General features: G+C 28.9%; 1 protein-coding gene across 1 annotated transcript; it reads right to left on the bottom strand.

Moving 5' to 3' along the window:
- Window positions 1–62: 62 nt before the first annotated feature.
- LOC145838131 (solute carrier family 12 member 2-like) lies at window positions 63–16281 on the bottom strand. Its single transcript, XM_082945677.1, has 16 exons — window positions 16220–16281; window positions 10869–10989; window positions 10191–10297; window positions 9610–9733; window positions 9270–9385; window positions 7402–7554; window positions 6977–7098; window positions 6338–6582; window positions 5819–5912; window positions 4525–5579; window positions 4156–4270; window positions 3837–3935; window positions 3417–3580; window positions 2881–3117; window positions 1518–1703; window positions 63–1094 (listed from the first exon to the last, which is right to left on the bottom strand). The coding sequence occupies exons 2-16, from the start codon at window positions 10977–10979 to the stop codon at window positions 858–860; spliced, it is 3165 nt and encodes a 1054-aa protein (XP_082801803.1). The 5' UTR covers window positions 10980–10989; window positions 16220–16281; the 3' UTR covers window positions 63–857.
- Window positions 16282–17578: the final 1297 nt, after the last annotated feature.

Here is a 17578-nt window from a genome sequence, read left to right as displayed (position 1 = left end):
ATCTAAAATGTGGTTTTCTTAAAAATAAAAGCTTGTTTTCAAACTTTAAAAACTCAATATGGAAGAAAAATGTCAATTGCAAAAAAGTTTCACTTGTAAAATAAATAGATGTCACAATACTTTGTAGTTGATATTAAGAAATGAATTGTTCATAGAGATTTTATATAAATAAAACAAAACAAGCTTTCAAAAGTACAAGAGTTTCTAAAATTTGTAGACATTTAAAACTGAACAAATCTAAATTAATTCAAAACTTTTAATTGGTCAGGAAACGAATAATAAACTAACACGAATTAAATAAAGAAATAAAGGATAGAATGTCAGCGTAAAAGAACCTAATTGCATTGTAACACTTCAAAATAAAAACAAAAAAAAAGTTTATTCGTACCCTATAAGTTCTTGAAATACCCTTAAAAGTTCTTGAAATACCCTTATAAGTTCTTGTAATACCCTTAAAAGTTAAATCTAAAACAGTTTAATTAATCCAGCTTGATGAAAAAGCGCACTTCATTACCCATAATAGTGATCCACAAAACAAAAAATTGCCCCGCGAAGTTTGTTCCACCCGAATCAAGTGTGATTTGTGATAACAAAATCACACTGAAATGTAGAAATTGTAAGTTTTCTGCATGCCAAAGATATAAAGAGATCTTCATAGGAAATTAAACGTCTACTGAGAGATATATATGTAACTTGATAACAACTTAAATGACATAATTATATATAAAGCCCAAAAGACACATCAAAGACAGATTGAAAAGGTAAAGATTCTTCAGTACACATGGTAGACAGTCATGAAAGAAGTGTCAGGATTTATTCTTGGGGGTGGAAACAATTCGCGGGTGACTTGTATGAACTTAAGAGTAGTAGGTCAGCACAGAAGTCTGGTTACCCCTTATGAGCACAACGGGCGGCAGATCTTTGGTGATCTCGTCCAGCCACGCCATGTACAACGCTGACGACTTGATGTCTTTGAACAGGGGAAGGGTGACGAAGATAAGAGCCGCATCCTTGGAATTCTTCTGGAGGAGTTCTTGGAGACGGATGAAGCGGAGGGTCTTGGCCTTCTTCTTCTCAAACTCGATGTTTGACACCTGTGAAAGTGAGGTTTAATAAAAAACTGACTTAATGTAAATTAGTGTTATTTATCTAGATTAAGAGCAATTTCTGAAGATCACTGAAAAAAATTACAAGCTATGTAAAAGTTTTAATTCTGTAATAATCATTAGGTTAACAAATATTTAAATTTTATTTATATTACTAGCTGTTACTTTCAAAACTTCATAAAACAATAATTAACTCATGGTAAATCGGTATGTGAATAATGATAAATTGAAACAAAACTGAGATATAAATAACTTTTTTTACCTTTAGGCTTTTTAACCTTTTATAAACAAACTTTGTAGACATTCTTAAGGTTTTTTTTTTCTATTAACTTAAACCGTATAACTTCTTGTATAATGCCCTTTTAAGCTTTGTAGGCATTAAAAACCCATAATAAACCGTATATTTCATACCTGCCACGGTTCCGGGTTGGGGTCGTCGGTCATCAACTCCCCAATGCTCTCCTCGAACTTCTTCACCGCCACATCACTCGGCTTGTCGTGCCTCAAGTCGTCGATCTGCTGCACGTCTTCGCAGTCGATGCGGAACTTGCTGATCATCCTAGCCATGTCGTAATCCGATTGGCCCGATTTCTCGTCCTGTTTGATTTATTTTATTTTTTAAAATTAAATTCAATAGGCTTTTATTAAGCTTTTCTGTCCTGTAATGTATATTGATCTGATGTAAATACTTTCATAATTCAATAATAAACATGTCGTAATCCGATTGGCCCGATTTCTCGTCCTGTTTGATTTATTTTAATTTTTAATATTAAATTCAATTGGCTTTTATCAAGCTTTTCTGTCCTGTAATGTATATCTGAAGTAAATACTTTCATAATTCAAAAAAAAACATGTCGTAATCACTCTGGCCTGATTTCTCGTCCTGTAAAATGAATCCTATCAGTTAAATAAAAATAAAAATAAAAATAAAAAAGTCCTGTCAATTATTTTATTACTTGGGTGAATCGAGTTGTTTGCAACAAATTATGTTCAATTGTTTGACATCTGCTTGTTATAAAATATAAAGAAACATCTAACCAACCACGTAAACACTTATTTTGAATATAAAAACTCATGGTACTTTTTAACTTGCGTTTAATTTTTCAACTTCTATAAACCTACTGAATATTTAAATACTAACTGTTATTATAACAACCATACAAAGTATCAGGGTTGTCACTCGTTTTTCAAAAAAATTTCCAGGTTTTTAAAACTACAAATTTTTGGGTCTATATTTAGTTTAAAGTTAAGTTAAAGGTAATAAACTGTAATAAATAGCTAAAAACATTGAAAAGAAACTGTAAAGGTACTTTAAATATGCTTTTTAATAAATAAAAAATTGATGATGACAAAAATGTTTTACTTATATGATAGATTTTTTGAGTCAAATCAAAATTTTACGACTAAACATGTGAAAATCGTTAAAATCCCAGGTTTTTCCAGGTTTTTTTTTTGTGATTTTTGTTTAAAATTCCAGGTTTTTGTTGCCTAAATTGTCAAATTTTAGGTTTTTCCAGGATTCCAGGTAAAGTGGCAACCCTGAAAGTATACTCAGAAAACTATTTTTGATTTATTACTTATGACTATTATTATATTAAAAATCTTAACAGCTACCTAAAGTTTTATAAATTAACGCACCTTCATAGTGAACATAGTTTATAAATTTGCATATATTTTCTTAAACTTCATACGACCATAATGATTTAATTTCACCAATAGCTTTTTAAATTAAAACTATATACTTTGTTTTCCTTTTAATTATAAATCAACGTACCTTCATAGTGAACACCCTCAGCTTGCAGTTGCTCCACTGCTGCCGCTGCGCGATGATCTGCGGCAACAAAACGGTCAACCCACCGTCCTCGGTCAGCCACCACACGTCGATGGTCTTGCCCTTGTGTTTGGATTGGATCTGGGTTAAAGCTGATACAACTACCTGCTTGTTCTCCTTGAAGTCCTTGATCTGCGTCGGGTTGATCCTCTCTTGCCCCTGGTCCGATTTGAAGCTTACCTGTAAATATAAAGGTTGTTATTGAACCTGGTCTTTGAAAACAGCACTTAAAGACATAAAAATTAATTTATTATCTAACTCAAGCATTGAAATCAACTAAAATATTAAATAAAATCTTAATAAGTTTGTTTTATTATTTTTTGACAAAATACTATGTAGTCAAAAACTAATAAAAATTACAAAGTTAATATATATTACTTGAGGTCAATAAAGCCTTTATTGAAAATTTATTATGAAACTTTTTATCTAAATGACCACCCACATTACTTACATCTCAATAATGCTAATTAGACACAAACCTTACTATTAGTAACAGCATCACCGTCTCCTTGCTCAACAGTTGAGCTTGATCCTCCCAGTTTGTTGAGATCCACATCCAAAACGTCTTCCTTCTCCAAATACTCACTGATGTCCAAACCAGTTGAGATTCTCAACACGCACACTCCAAATTTCATGTCGAATCCTGATTGATTTTTATTTTATTGTGGTGTGTATTAGATATGCCTTTTATGGTACTACTATACTCATGTTATCAATTGTGGGTAAATTAATTAATATCATAGAAAGCAGTTTTAAGAATAATAAATTATAGGTGGAAACACATTTAAGTTAATTTTTCTTATCTTTTCTTTAGTTTAGCAAACCTTAAAAATAACTTATTCTATCTTTGCGTTGCATTTGCATAAAAACTAAATCGTAGTATATTACATTGCACCAACCTGACTTAATGGTAGAAGTGTAAGTAGCGATGTCAGATCTCGGGCAAGTTTTCCAGTCGTTTTTGAAACCGAGCATCAAAGTGTTGGCCTTCATCTTACCTGGTAATGATTCTTTGTAAGTATTTTTACTTAAATATAATAATTATATAATTTAATCTCTGTATTTAAAACATTACCTGTTATTTATTACACCTTTACCAGTCGAATATGTAAATTACAACAATTATTACATTGTCATAATTTGTAAGTATATGGTTTGTAAGTAAATATCACATATAAAACTGTACATTTACTTCCTATACTTATACAAAAATCCTACCGAGTCCAGCAGACTGCATCAAGTTGTTGATTCCAACTTCCAAGCTGTTTGCGGTCACGCAAGAGTAGAAAGCCTTGTACTTCTTTCTATCCAAGTCATTTTGCTCGTATTTGACCTATGTTTAATTGAAATGAATGTTATTACTTTTTATCTGCCTTTGTAAATCCACTTTTGTAATAAAATAATTCTGTATATACTTTTTTTAAACTATACTATTGGCAACTCGTAAACTACTTATTAAAACCATAACTTTTTTTTTGTTTAACAAGTAGTAAAGTTAATCCTAACTATAACACTTTACCAGATAGGTAAAGTTTATTAAGCTTTACCTTAAGGTTTAAAAACTTTAACAAATATTCAAATACTCACCTCTGCAAACGGATATTTCTTCTCATTCAACTTGACGCACCCGCAAATCATCAGACTAGTGTTCTTCGTAATACTACTTGCAAGATGCACAAGCGCAGGTCTGTGCGTGGACTTACCCGTCAGCACCAGTATGCTCGGCCTAAAGTTTCTCACGTGGTCTTCGACGCTGTTCAATTTCAACGCCTGATCCAACGCCTGCTTGTACACGTAAGCCTGAGCGCTTGATCCCCAGTTGATGTTGGGCTCCGTGTGCTCGACGTACTTGTAAATGACCGCAACGCAACCGATTGTTATCAATGCTCCGTACCAGCTTATCAAGAACATGATGGCGCAGCAGATGACCGATGCCGCCAACGACATGTACATGTTGTAGTACTTGTAAGCCGGCCTCCACCCCGGCGATTTTGACAGCGACGACGAAAAGCAGGAGAAATTGATCAAAGTGTAGGAAGCTAAAAAGAAGTTTGATATGATTGGCGCGATGGTGTCCAGCTTACCAATCAGGATGAAGCCCAGGGAAATGACGAAAGCCAGCAGGAAGGCTCTCATCGGCTCGTCGTCCTTCTTTCGGCCCTTGGCGAAGTAGTTGAAGACGGGGAAGATCTTGTCCTTGCACACCGCCTGGAAGATCTTAGGGGCGCTCACCAGGCTGGCGAGTGCTGAAGACAGGGTTGCGGCGAAAATACCGGCCGTGATGATCTGCGACACCAAGCTGATCTTCGCCATGGCCTGCTTGTCGTTGATCAGACCGTTCTTGCACGAGGTGTTGTAGTACAACGCGATTTGGTCGTCGCCCCAGTTACTAGGTGGCGCTGTCGTCAAGCACTTGCCCTCACCGTAGAAATTCCAGCCGAGCGCGCACGACGTCTGGTTGCACAGCGCGGTGGCGTTTTCTCCCAGGAAGTCGCTGGCGAGCCCGGTGGCGTCACGTAGTTGGATCGCTCCCAAGATGAAGGAAATGATGACGTAGACGGTTGAAGTGATGGCGATGGCGAGGAAGGTTCCCTTGGGGATGGCCTTCTGCGCGTCTTTAAGATCGCCAGATATGTTGCAACCTGTGTGGAGTTATGTGGCTGATTGTGTTGTACTTTATTAAATATAACCTTTACAGATATTCATTTTTATATGCAATTTTTAATATTTATGAATAAAGTAAAGGGTTATTGTTTATAAATAAGGAGTTGGGTTATTTAATAATGTGTTAAAAACATGCGTAGAGTTATGTAGCTTTATACATCGTTCATCAACTATACAAATGTTAATACAAATATTAAATAAGGGGATAATCTCTTACCTGCCAATATTCCTGTTGCTGCGGGGAAGAAAAGTGCGAACATGCTCATGAATGTTTCCTTCCGGTAGTGCGACCCCCAATTCTCACTGAACACCTGAGAAAATAAGTAGTTATTTGTGTATTATTTATCACAGCAACTATATTATTAATAGTTAAGTACAACGATTAACAAGCGACCTGCAATTCTCACTGAAAATCTGTTGATTTTTTTTTTTTGGAATACTAATAACCTAATCAGGTTTAATTAAACAAACACAACAGCTTATTCTTTTGATATATAAATTTTAAAGCGTTTATAATAAATAAGTCCAACAATTAATATACTTAAGTTGATTAATCAAAAAAGCTTAAACAACAAAATTATAACTTGGTCAACACTTTAGCACTTTTGAACAATCATAGTTTTAAATTCATTGCTTAGAAAATCATTTACTAAACTATTGAATTTATCCATTCAACTACTTAAACTACATATAAGTTGAATACTATTATATGTTTTAAAGAAAGTATAGCACTCACTTGACCATTATAGCCGTGAAAGCCGGCAGCTATCTTGGAACCGTCAGTTATGTTCTGGCTGTCCGTGATGAAAGTTCCTATCAGGAAATTCAGTATGGATATGATCAGGATCCCTAAGAGCCCCAACTGCGCTTTCGACTCCCACGCCATTCCGAGCTGGGTAATCCCCAGAAGTAGGATCAGCGTGATCGCTCCGATGATCCTCACGTCCCAGATGCGCTGGTCGTCGCAAATCATGCACACTCCTGTTAAGTGGGAATAATTTGTAATTTTAATTTTATTAAGGTAATATCTACAAGCTTGTGTAGATTTTCTATTTATTTTACGCTTGTTTTACGCAACAAACATCTGCACTGTAAGAACCTGCATTTTACATTTACTCATAGATCACCATTAATGCAAAATTTTTATTGAAACAAAAATAAATATTGTGGCATTGTACATTTTTTTGTTCTTCTGGGTTATTGAAAAATAGATGGTAATAAACGACAGTATCAATTCTGAATTAAAATCTCTCGATTTTTATCTATGATCTATTCGACACAAAGTATAATTTTTTTGTGCTACATTTATTTGTATTAAAACAATTTAATTTAAATTTTTTTTAAATTTAAAAAATTAATTAATGTAACAATTGACCTTGTTCGCTCATCAGATCCCTGACAGTCTCAGCGAAACCGACTACGTACATGGCTACTGCGATGGCGTTTGCTAAACTGAAAATAATTCCAATCGCTCCACCAAACTCCGGGCCCAATGATCTAAGGAGGTAAGGCAAATTATAAAAGTGTGTAAAAAATATAATTTTATATCTAGCTTTGTGTACTTTTTTACTTGATTATAAAAAATATCTGTTTTAATCTATAGTTATTTGATGGGTTTGATGGGTTTAGTTTAATGATATCTTTTAGAGCAACTTCATTTACATAAACTTTAAACAAAAACTGTAAAAGTATTTCCAAAATATTTTTTTAACTATTTTTTTTTTAATTTACAAAGTAAATAGTTCGAAAGCAAAACTTAAAACTCAAAGTTTACATAAAGAAATAACATTAAAATACTACCTGGATATGAGGTAGTACGCACCGCCGCCTTTAACAACACCGTTTGTACAAATGGCAGACATGGAAGTAGTGGTGAGAGTGGTTACGACTGTTGAAAGTAGGATGATCATGACTGTTTGAAATATACCAGCTTCACCTACTATGTACGATAACCTGTTTGATGTTTGTTTAATTGTACTGTTTTGTGGTAATAAAATAATATGTGCCTTGCCACAAAAAGTTTGTAGTTTAAATAAAGTTACTTAAAAATATATTGTTTACAAAATTAAAAAAATTGACTGTTTGAAAGATACTATGTACCAGGGACGTAGCTAGCTCAAAAAAGTTAAAACATCTGAAATGACGCGTGACAAGCTTCCATTAGAATCAATTTTGCAATGCAGCTTTTTGTCAAATTCAAGCATTAACGCGCTAAATGTTACAATTTGGATGTATTTAATTTTTACAACACTAAAAATGCTAAAGAGCACATATATGTCAAAATTATCTGTCAGGAGTGCATAACTAAATACAAATGAATAATAAAAGCTAAGGTCTTTTCAAGCTGAAAACAAAGTAAGTTTTTTCGCACATAAGTATACGTTTCTGCAGAAATGTACCAAGCTACGTTCCTGCTATGTACGATAACCTGTAATTTCAAGTATTCAGTTTTAGCAAAGAAAAACTTACGTGTTTTATCATATTTTAATAAAAATGAGACCTGTATGATGTTTTAATTTAGTTAAGTCTTTGAATTTTGCCTTACAATATTTGTAAACTAAAAATAGCTATTTAGAAATACTGATTTTCTTGAAGAAATACAAGGCTAAGCTAAAACTCATGATGATGATTACTTTGATACTAATATTAATGGGTAGCTGTCAAATTTGCACGAGCGTACAAAATTGCACGAGGGCACAAAATTGCACGAAGATTTTTTTTCATGAGGGGATAAAATTACACAAAGATAAAATTGCACGAAGATACTTTTGCTAGAAGGGCCACTTTCGCTTAAGCAGACAATTTTGCACAGAGACATTTTTGCACGAGTTGATTTTTTTATTGTTTTTAATAATTTTTTTATTATTTTTTTTTCTATCACTGTTACCCCTAACCCTCGGTAGGTAGCTTTCCTTCTTTTTAATTAGTTTATTTTCATTTATTTATATTTATAATAATTTTTATTAGTTATTTCTTTTTTAATTTTTAATGTAACTGTTACCCCTAACCCTTACCCTCGGTTAGTAACTTATTATTATTATTTATTTTTTTTAATTTATTACTTAATTTTTGTTTTCTGCTGTTTTTATATAATTTTATTCTTTTTCTTTTAACTCTAGTGCAAAAATGACCCTCCGTGCAAAATTGACTCTTGGTGCAAAATTGTCTTTGTGCAATTTTTACTTTGCGCAATTTTGACCCTTTCCCATTATCAATATTGACTTTTATAAATTTTTGCATCACCTTAGATACAAAGACAGTTTCAAATAAGCTTGTAGTAAATATTAGAGCCCAAATTTTTTTACCTTAAACAAATACTATATGCCTTTCTTGCATTTATTAGAATTGGAAATGGTTATAGTTATGCTACAAAAATAAAAAACAACAAATATTATTACTCTATATCTTATATATACTAGGTCAATTTCTAACAAACAAATTAAAATTTCATATAATGATTAAATATTAAATTTTTACCTAGGAAACAAAATTAATCTTTATATACTGATCAAATATTTAATTTTTACCTTAGAAACAAACTTAAATATATTAAGAAGATACAAAAATTTTACATAAGAAACAACTCAAAAACCCATATATTAATCAATTATTTTTTTTTTCAACCAAGTAACAGTATAACTACCTATAAACTAAGTAAATATTTTCACCTGAGAAACAGCATGACACCCCAAATATTGAGCACGCATCTTACGAGAACACCGACAATCCATCCGAATTTCAAAGCATCGCTTCCAGTACCTCCTTTCTCCACATCCTCGTTTTCCTGTTTTGTAAACTTGAGTACAAAATATATAAGTTAAGGTTTGTTTTAATACCAAACATATAGTTAAAACATTCAGATAAATAACAAAAAAAATCAAAATTTTCATCTGTTATTATATTCAAAGGATTTTGATATAAAATTGCTTTTTTATAACTCAGGTAATAAATTAAAAAGTAAATGTCTAAAGCATTCACTTAGTTTCAAACAGATTCTACAAAACATACATGTCTTCTGTACCCAACAGAGTCAATTGGTGGTCTCTCCCTCGGGTTTGTCATTCTGTAGTATTCAGTCTTGGGTTGCAAGAAATCAGCAGTCATCTGATTGGTTGATAAGACGGTGTCATGTCTGTGTTAGATATTTATTGTTTGAGAAAGGAAGCTGACCATAAAAAAAATTAAGCTGACCAAGTGATATACCTCATTTTTTCTCCTCAGAAATGTACTTGTAGCAGAAGGGAAAAAATACTTTACATTTTAAGAGTTAAAGTAAAATATACAACTATACTTGAAACATAAGTCACACTACTTAATACTTATTTATTAAAACTACTAACATAAGGAGTCTTACTTATTCCTAGTATTTAGTTTTTTTTATCTCAGCTAACAATTAAATCAAATATTCAAAAACTGTTAAATACCATAGGTGGTCTTCTTATTCCCAGTAGTTAGTTTTTTTATTTTTATCCCAGCATACAGATACTATTTTTTAAAACTATAAAATATAAGTAGTGCAAAAACGTGCTTACATTAATAGTAGTTTAAATTTAGCACACACCATAGTATATAGTATATCTACAACATACCTAGGACTGGACGGTGAAGTGGGACTTGACGGACCTGACTCACCAGCCGAACCGACCTCGGCAATATTGAACCTGGTTTCCTTCTTTTCATTTTCAGGTACTTCAACCTGAAAAAGTAAGGTTTGATCATTCATTAATTTCTTACAGATCATTAGGAGATTATTGTTAATGAACGAGAGGTTTGATTGATTTATTAATGAAAAGATATTTTTATGTTAATAAATTTTAAAACATTACATAACAGTAATAACTATAATTCGAAAAACTTTAAAACTTCAATAATTATCTTTATACAAGTGGAAAATTCATAGTTTTATTTTATACTTAAATCAACTAAATAAATAATAAAGAGTTATCCTTTAAATACAGTATTGTTTTTTTTTTGTTCTTTAAAACCCTCAGCCACTTGATGAAAATATCTTACATGTCAATAGCATGTAAAAAAATTTTTACATTCCAGGTTTTTTGTAGGTTTTTTTTTTTTTATTTCCAATTTTTAATAATTTCAATTAATTTTTTCAAGTTCCAATATTTTTTAATTTAAAATAAAGTTTTTCAAGTTTTTTCAAAAGATTTTTGCACTTGTTGAAATATTTAAAATAATCATTTTCCTGTATCTTATTATTACGTTTACAGAGCATTATTCAATACTAAATAAATCTAGCAAATCAAATATACCTGAAAGGTGAGGTTCTTCTTCACCAGTTTTGAGGTTTCACCTGGCGAAAGAGGCACCTCTGCGTTGCCATCAGGCTGCTTGGTGCTGCCATCTTCACTCGTTGTAGACATATTTACTATTCTGTTAATAACTTTAGCTTATTATTTTTAACGAAAACTTCAGATTATAATAAACTTGTTAATGTGTCTTTTAGAATTATTTAAACACTAAAGCTGATTTTCTAACTTTTTACAATATGTTAAACTTTTGAAACACAAATAAAAAACTTTGTAGTGATAAACAAAATTAACTACAATGTGATCAAATAGTTCAATTATATGTTCCTACTATTATTAAAGTTGATAATTAATATTATTAAACTAAATAGTTTTTATCACATTTAAATCACTTTAATAGCTATCTTTAAAATAAAATAAAAAGTTTGCAAGGGTATTTGAAGATTTTGCAAAATTGTACGTTGTTTCAACCAAGTTTTATATTTCAAATACTTAAACAAATATATTTAATTTTAGTTTCCTTTTTTTGTGCTTAACTAAATTTTTATTTAATATTTTTTCTGTAAATTAGTTAGTCTCAAGAGCTTTATAAATACAACTAAAATTTTTAAAACTGCAGTTAAATTAAGCAATTAAAAACAGTAACAAGAAATTAAACAATGAAATTAAACATATTAACAAATTGAGTTTAAGTGACTGCAATCACATTTTTTGAGGTTAGATACATTGTTAAATGTACATTATACAATTACTTAAAACTTCATTTGTTTTAAAATTATTCCAATAACTTAATAACTACTAATAATTTAACTAATCCAATTCTATTCAATTTGAAATATATCATATGACCACTTTTAACAATTGTTAAACTTAATCCATTTTTTCAACATTTTGAGTATATGGCCTGATTTCAAGTATATGTATTTTATCATTGATATAAACAGTTAAAATTGTGAAAACAACATTATGTAGCTATAAAAATGCTGTATACATATTGTTATAAAAATAATATTTATGTTTAAATAATTTTAAAATTATAAATTAAGTTTATTTCTATAAAAGAATATTTTGTAGATTTAAAATAATAATATTTAAATTACAAACTATTTTTTTTAATTTTTTTAACTTTTGTTCAGTCTTAAACCGAAACTTTATTAATTCAAAACAACTTGGTTATTAAGTCTTTAAGAGGTCAGGATAATAGGACCTCTCCAAATTTTCAACAAATATTGACAATTTTTGTACAAAAGAAAAGTATGTGCTAATATTTACTTTACTTAATATTAAAATACTAAATATCAACTTTTGATATATGGCAAATGTTGTAAAAAATTGCTCAAAGAAATGGATATTTTTTTTTTTTTGATGTAATTATACAGTATTTTTATTAGTCATAAATAATAAAATATCTAATAAAAATTTTCAAACAAAAAAAATACTTGTTTCCTATAAAAAAAACTATGTTTTGGAAAACAAAAAACATTCCACTGTACAAAAATATTTCTTTAAACTTTAGGGTTTTAGACTTTAAAATATAAAAACACTTTTTTTAAGTGCTTTTATTTTCAGGGTTGCTAAATGTTTTTAGCAGATTTTCTACAGGTTTTCAAGATTTCCTCTAGGTTTTTTAAAAGTACCCATTTTTGGGTCGATTTTTAGTTTGAAGCTAAGTTTAAGGGAAGAAACTGTGTTAAATAATATAAAAACATTAAAAAGATACTGTGAAGCTGTTTTAAATGAGTTTTTTTAATAGAATGTTTGATTATGACAAAAAAACTATCTATATGATAGATTTTTTGTGTCAAATTGGAATTTTACTACTTTACATGTTAAAATTGTTAAAAAATCAGGTTTTTTACAAAGTTTCTCAAATTCCAGGTTTTTCCAGGTTTTTTAACCTAATTGTTAAATTCCATGTTTTTCCAAGTTTCCAGGTTTTTTGGAAACCCTGTATTTTGGTTTTAAAAATATCTGACATAGATTTTATGGAAACCTTTTAACCAGGCTGACTACACCCTTAAATTAAAACAAAATTTTTCTGCAAATTTCTTCAAATTTCAGTTTTCATATGAGAGTCAACATTAGTTTATTAAAAAATCTGCTTGGAAAACAATCGTGCAGCCATAAGTATTTTAAAACTAATACTTTTGAAGCTTAGATTTGAATAGGTTTTCCAAGTGAAAAGATGTTCATCAACATTTTATTTAAAACTAAATATAAACAACTTTTTTCTTTGAGTTATCAAGTGTAATACGTTTACACTTCATCAAACAAATACAACCAATCAAGCAAAGATTCACTTCATTTTATTAAGAAAAAGTATTAGTAAATTGATACATATTGTTAAGAATATCTAAAAATAACAATTTTTGAAACAGTAAAACTTACATAAACCTTTTTTTGTGAAACAAGAGAAATCTAAACAGTTTTCTTTGGTAATCAAGTATAAACCGTTTATAGTTTATTGATCAAGCTTACTTAAACAACAAATCAAGCAATAACTCATTGTAAATAACAGTAAAGCTTATATAAACCTATTTTGTGAAACTATATATATTCAAACTGTTTCCTTAGGTGGTCAAGCATAAACCTTTTATAGTTTATTGATCAAGTGTACTTGTATAACAAAGCAAGCAACAATTCACTTAAGTTAATAAAAGCTAAGTAAATGACATTAAGATGATTAAAAGATATTTGAGATGATACAGTAAACAAGTTTTTTGTATTGCATATATCTTACACATAAATCTTATGCAGAAGTTTAAAAAAAAATTAAACTTATTAAATTTATAATTGTTTAGCTTTTAAAATAATGAAATTGTTTTAGCTTTAACGTACCATTTAATTACGATTTATAAAACATAACTTAACTTTAATTATTAAAAAATTACACTAACCATAACTATCTTACAATTTTTAAGCAACTCAATAAAAGCTAACTTAATAGAAACTTAATAATAAACTTAACAATAACTTAATTAAAGCTATTATCCAAGTCGGAAAATATAAGCTTTTATTTAAATTGTTAAATGACTTATAATTATTAAGCTATCAATGATAACTTTTGTAAAAATGAGCTTAGACCCCAATTAACTTTAATTATATCAAAAACAAAAGTATTTTTAAAGTTATGTTAAAACATTAAACACCATTTTTTAAGAGTATAGGGGAGTAGGTCCCTTTATTACAAAACTGACATCGGCTTTTATATGAAAGCTTGAAGTATAAACTTCAGTAAATTTATAACCGGTATTTAAATGTGGGTTACTTAACTTAATAAATAATATAACTGTAATATATTCACAAACCACACTATAAACCATAATATATAAATAATAATATTAATCTAATTAATACTGATTTTAAATAATACTTAGGGCTACACTATATAAAACTAGGCATAACAAGAATGAACATATTGTATTAAAGAACAATTGCAAACTTTATTAAGTGTATAGAGCCATGTAAAACATAAAACACTAAAGGGTTAGAAACTACTTTGAATATTATCAACACCTTAAAACACTTAAAAATCTCAGAGAAAGACATTTAAGAATATCTTTGATAAAACAACACTACATTTTACTACTTATAAATCAAATAACTACTTTAATTAAAACAACATTGTTTAGAAAGAACTTTCCAATAAACAACAAACAATACATATTGAACTACAAGTTAGCAGCAGCAAGGTGGTCTAGAATCATGTCACAGCCCAAACTCAGTATATATATGGCTGAACATAGCCTACAAAATATTTCATCAGACTCATTCTCTTTTATTTGTAACTTTTTTCTATGTAATTCAATACTCAAATAAATTGAACAGCCAATCAAAGTGGTGTTTTACATTACAAGTTTGTATAATATGGTAAAATTTTAATCATAGCCCACAACCAATTTCATAAGACCTTTTTCTCATAACTGTAACATTTTTTTAAGTAAATTCAATACTCAGCTAAATCGAACAGCCAGTGAGCGTAGTTTTTTCCATTACAAGCTTGTATAATATTGAAAAAAAATTAATCTTAGCCTTTGAAGAATTTCATCAAACTAATTTTCTTGTAACTGTACATTTTTTCTTATATAATTCAATACTCAATTAATTCAAAATGCCAGTGAAACTGGTGTTTTCCTTCAAAAGTTTGTATAATATGGAAAAAATATATCAATTTTTTTAGATAAATTCGTTTTAATAAAATTTTTTAATAAAAACATATGGACCTTAACTTTTTTTAAGATCATTTAACATAGTGTTTACTAAAAATCAATCTTAAAGTTATTTACATCAAACTATTACCAAAAACTTAATTTTTTTTAATTAATTTAACTTTAGTAACATATTAAAATTAAGTTTAAATTCAAGGTTTTATGTAAGAGTCAATACTTTTCTTGTTGTTACCCCATCTCCAATCGTAGAGCAGACTGTTGCAAACTTTTAAGTGTGTTATTTTGTTACAATTTTTAATCATTTCAACCACAAGTTTTTAACAACTACAACATAACTAAAGGGGTGGCTAAAAATTATGGACAAACTCATATATTGCAAATTTTACAGATATGCTTGTAAATTTTACAGAATTTATAAAATGTTCAAGTTTGGGTTAAGGTATTAGTCAAAAATAGGTATAACTATATTATTATTATATAAAAACAATAAGTATCATTAAAAAACTTTATGTATACATATATATATAGCAATGCTTCACAGATATTCAACATTTAAAATCCGCCCTAAATTAATTTTCAACCATTTTAATCAACTATTGTTGGGACAAAAGTATTTTTAAAATACTGGCAATAAAAAATTATATTTAATTTGTTTAGAAATATTTAGATTTTTATCACACTGACATTTTCATACAGAGTAATTTCAAATACAACACCAACATTTTCCCTCTAAACTTGTTTTGAATAATCTCAACTTTAGAAAAGCATTTGTTCAACTATCTTGATAATGTTATATGTTTAAAAAGTTTTTACAAGACAATACAAAAATGACACTTGAATAATTTTGTAGGAATTCAAACGTAATCCAAAATAACTTTTACATTTAACATAATGAAGTTATCTTTACAATTTAAATTTTACTTGATCAAAATTTTACAGTTATAACTTCTAGATATATCAAAGAAATTTTTTTCTCAAACTAAGTTCTTGAAAATATCGACTACTTTTTATTAAAACTTTAAAAATCTTATAACAAACAGCTCAAAGTTTTTTAATTGAAAAACTTTGAATATTTAATATTAGTAATTTCATATGTACTTATAAACTATACAGAGGAGAAAATTTAAATGTTTTATAAACAGTCAATTATTAAGTAAACTATGAAGAAATATAAAATAAAGTAACCTCAGAAATTTCTGAAAATTTTCCTCTCAATGGCAACCTCAGTAATTTTACTGAAAACTTTTTCCTTCCACTTATGTGTAATATTTTTTCTCAAAGCACAAATTTTTATCTTTGCTGCAACCTAGTGTTTGAAATAAAAACATTCTTTTATGAGGGCTGAAAATATTTCAAACACAGACTAAAATACTTTAAGTGAGACAAAACTAAAAACTATCATTTAATGGAAATGTTCTTACTTCAAACATAGCACAAGTGTTTTTTAGTTGTATAAAAATTTTCAGAATTTTAAACAGTTTAATCTCGAAGATCGTTTTAATTTCTTAAGACTTAATAAATGAATATCTACATACTATTTCACGCAGTTTCAGAGTTGGTAAAATGCTAATAGTTACTATGGTAATTCAGCAATGAAGCGTATAAACTTTGGTTTGTTTTAAGTTAGTAATTTCACGCTCGAGTAAACAAAGCAGGGCTTTTTAACATGTCTGCGCAGTTTAATTATTGAAGATGAGACAACTAAATAAATGTTAGGTAAAAAACAAAAAAAAAATTAAAAATGTTTATAACAGTTAAATACAACTTAAATCCTGACTTAATAAGAGCTTTAAAAATTACAAGGAGATAACTGGTGATAAAATGAAAATTCAATAAAAAAGTAGCTTAACCAAACTGCTGAGCATCACGGTTTCAAGATTTTTAAAAGAATATCGCCACAAAATTGTTCAAGCAAAAGATATTTAGATAAACTAAAAATAGCTTATTCAGTATTCAGAATCTAATATTTAAGAAATTACGGCAACACTTTTCAGTATTTCTTACTATTTTTAAACCCTATGTAGATGGTCCAAAATAATTTTGGCTGTTTACAGCTTTCCTCTCTCTTTTTTGTTAATCCAGAACTTTTTACAGATTTTTTAGTATTTTTGCCATGCCAGCTTTCAAAACTTCAGTTAATAAAAACAAGTAAATAAGTTTTTACTTTGGGTTTGGTTTTATAAATGAATTTAATCTCATTTTATTATTTACAATTTTCCATTCCTGAAAAAAATCCTTATTTAACTTAGTACTGAATTTTGATTTTTTATACCATTATATTTTTGTATAAATTCAAACTAAAAACAATGTAGTATATATTAGGGCTGTTTGATATATTATCTACACATAAAAAACATCAAAAAAATCCATTTTATTGTCTCAATATGTATGAAAATATAAAATATATTTTGGATATTTAAAATTATTTATTAATTAGTGTTCTAAAAGACAGTATTTAATTTTAAAAGCAACAATTAAAGTTTTACAGTGCATCCAAGGATAAAATTAAAGTTTTAATGATTCATAAACTATTTATAAGATAAC

This window comes from Thalia democratica, chromosome 6, assembly GCF_965202585.1.
Source record: "Thalia democratica chromosome 6, ktThaDemo2.hap1.1, whole genome shotgun sequence".
Classification (NCBI taxonomy): Eukaryota; Metazoa; Chordata; class Thaliacea; order Salpida; family Salpidae; genus Thalia; species Thalia democratica.
This window is presented reverse-complemented; position numbering and strand designations above follow the sequence as displayed.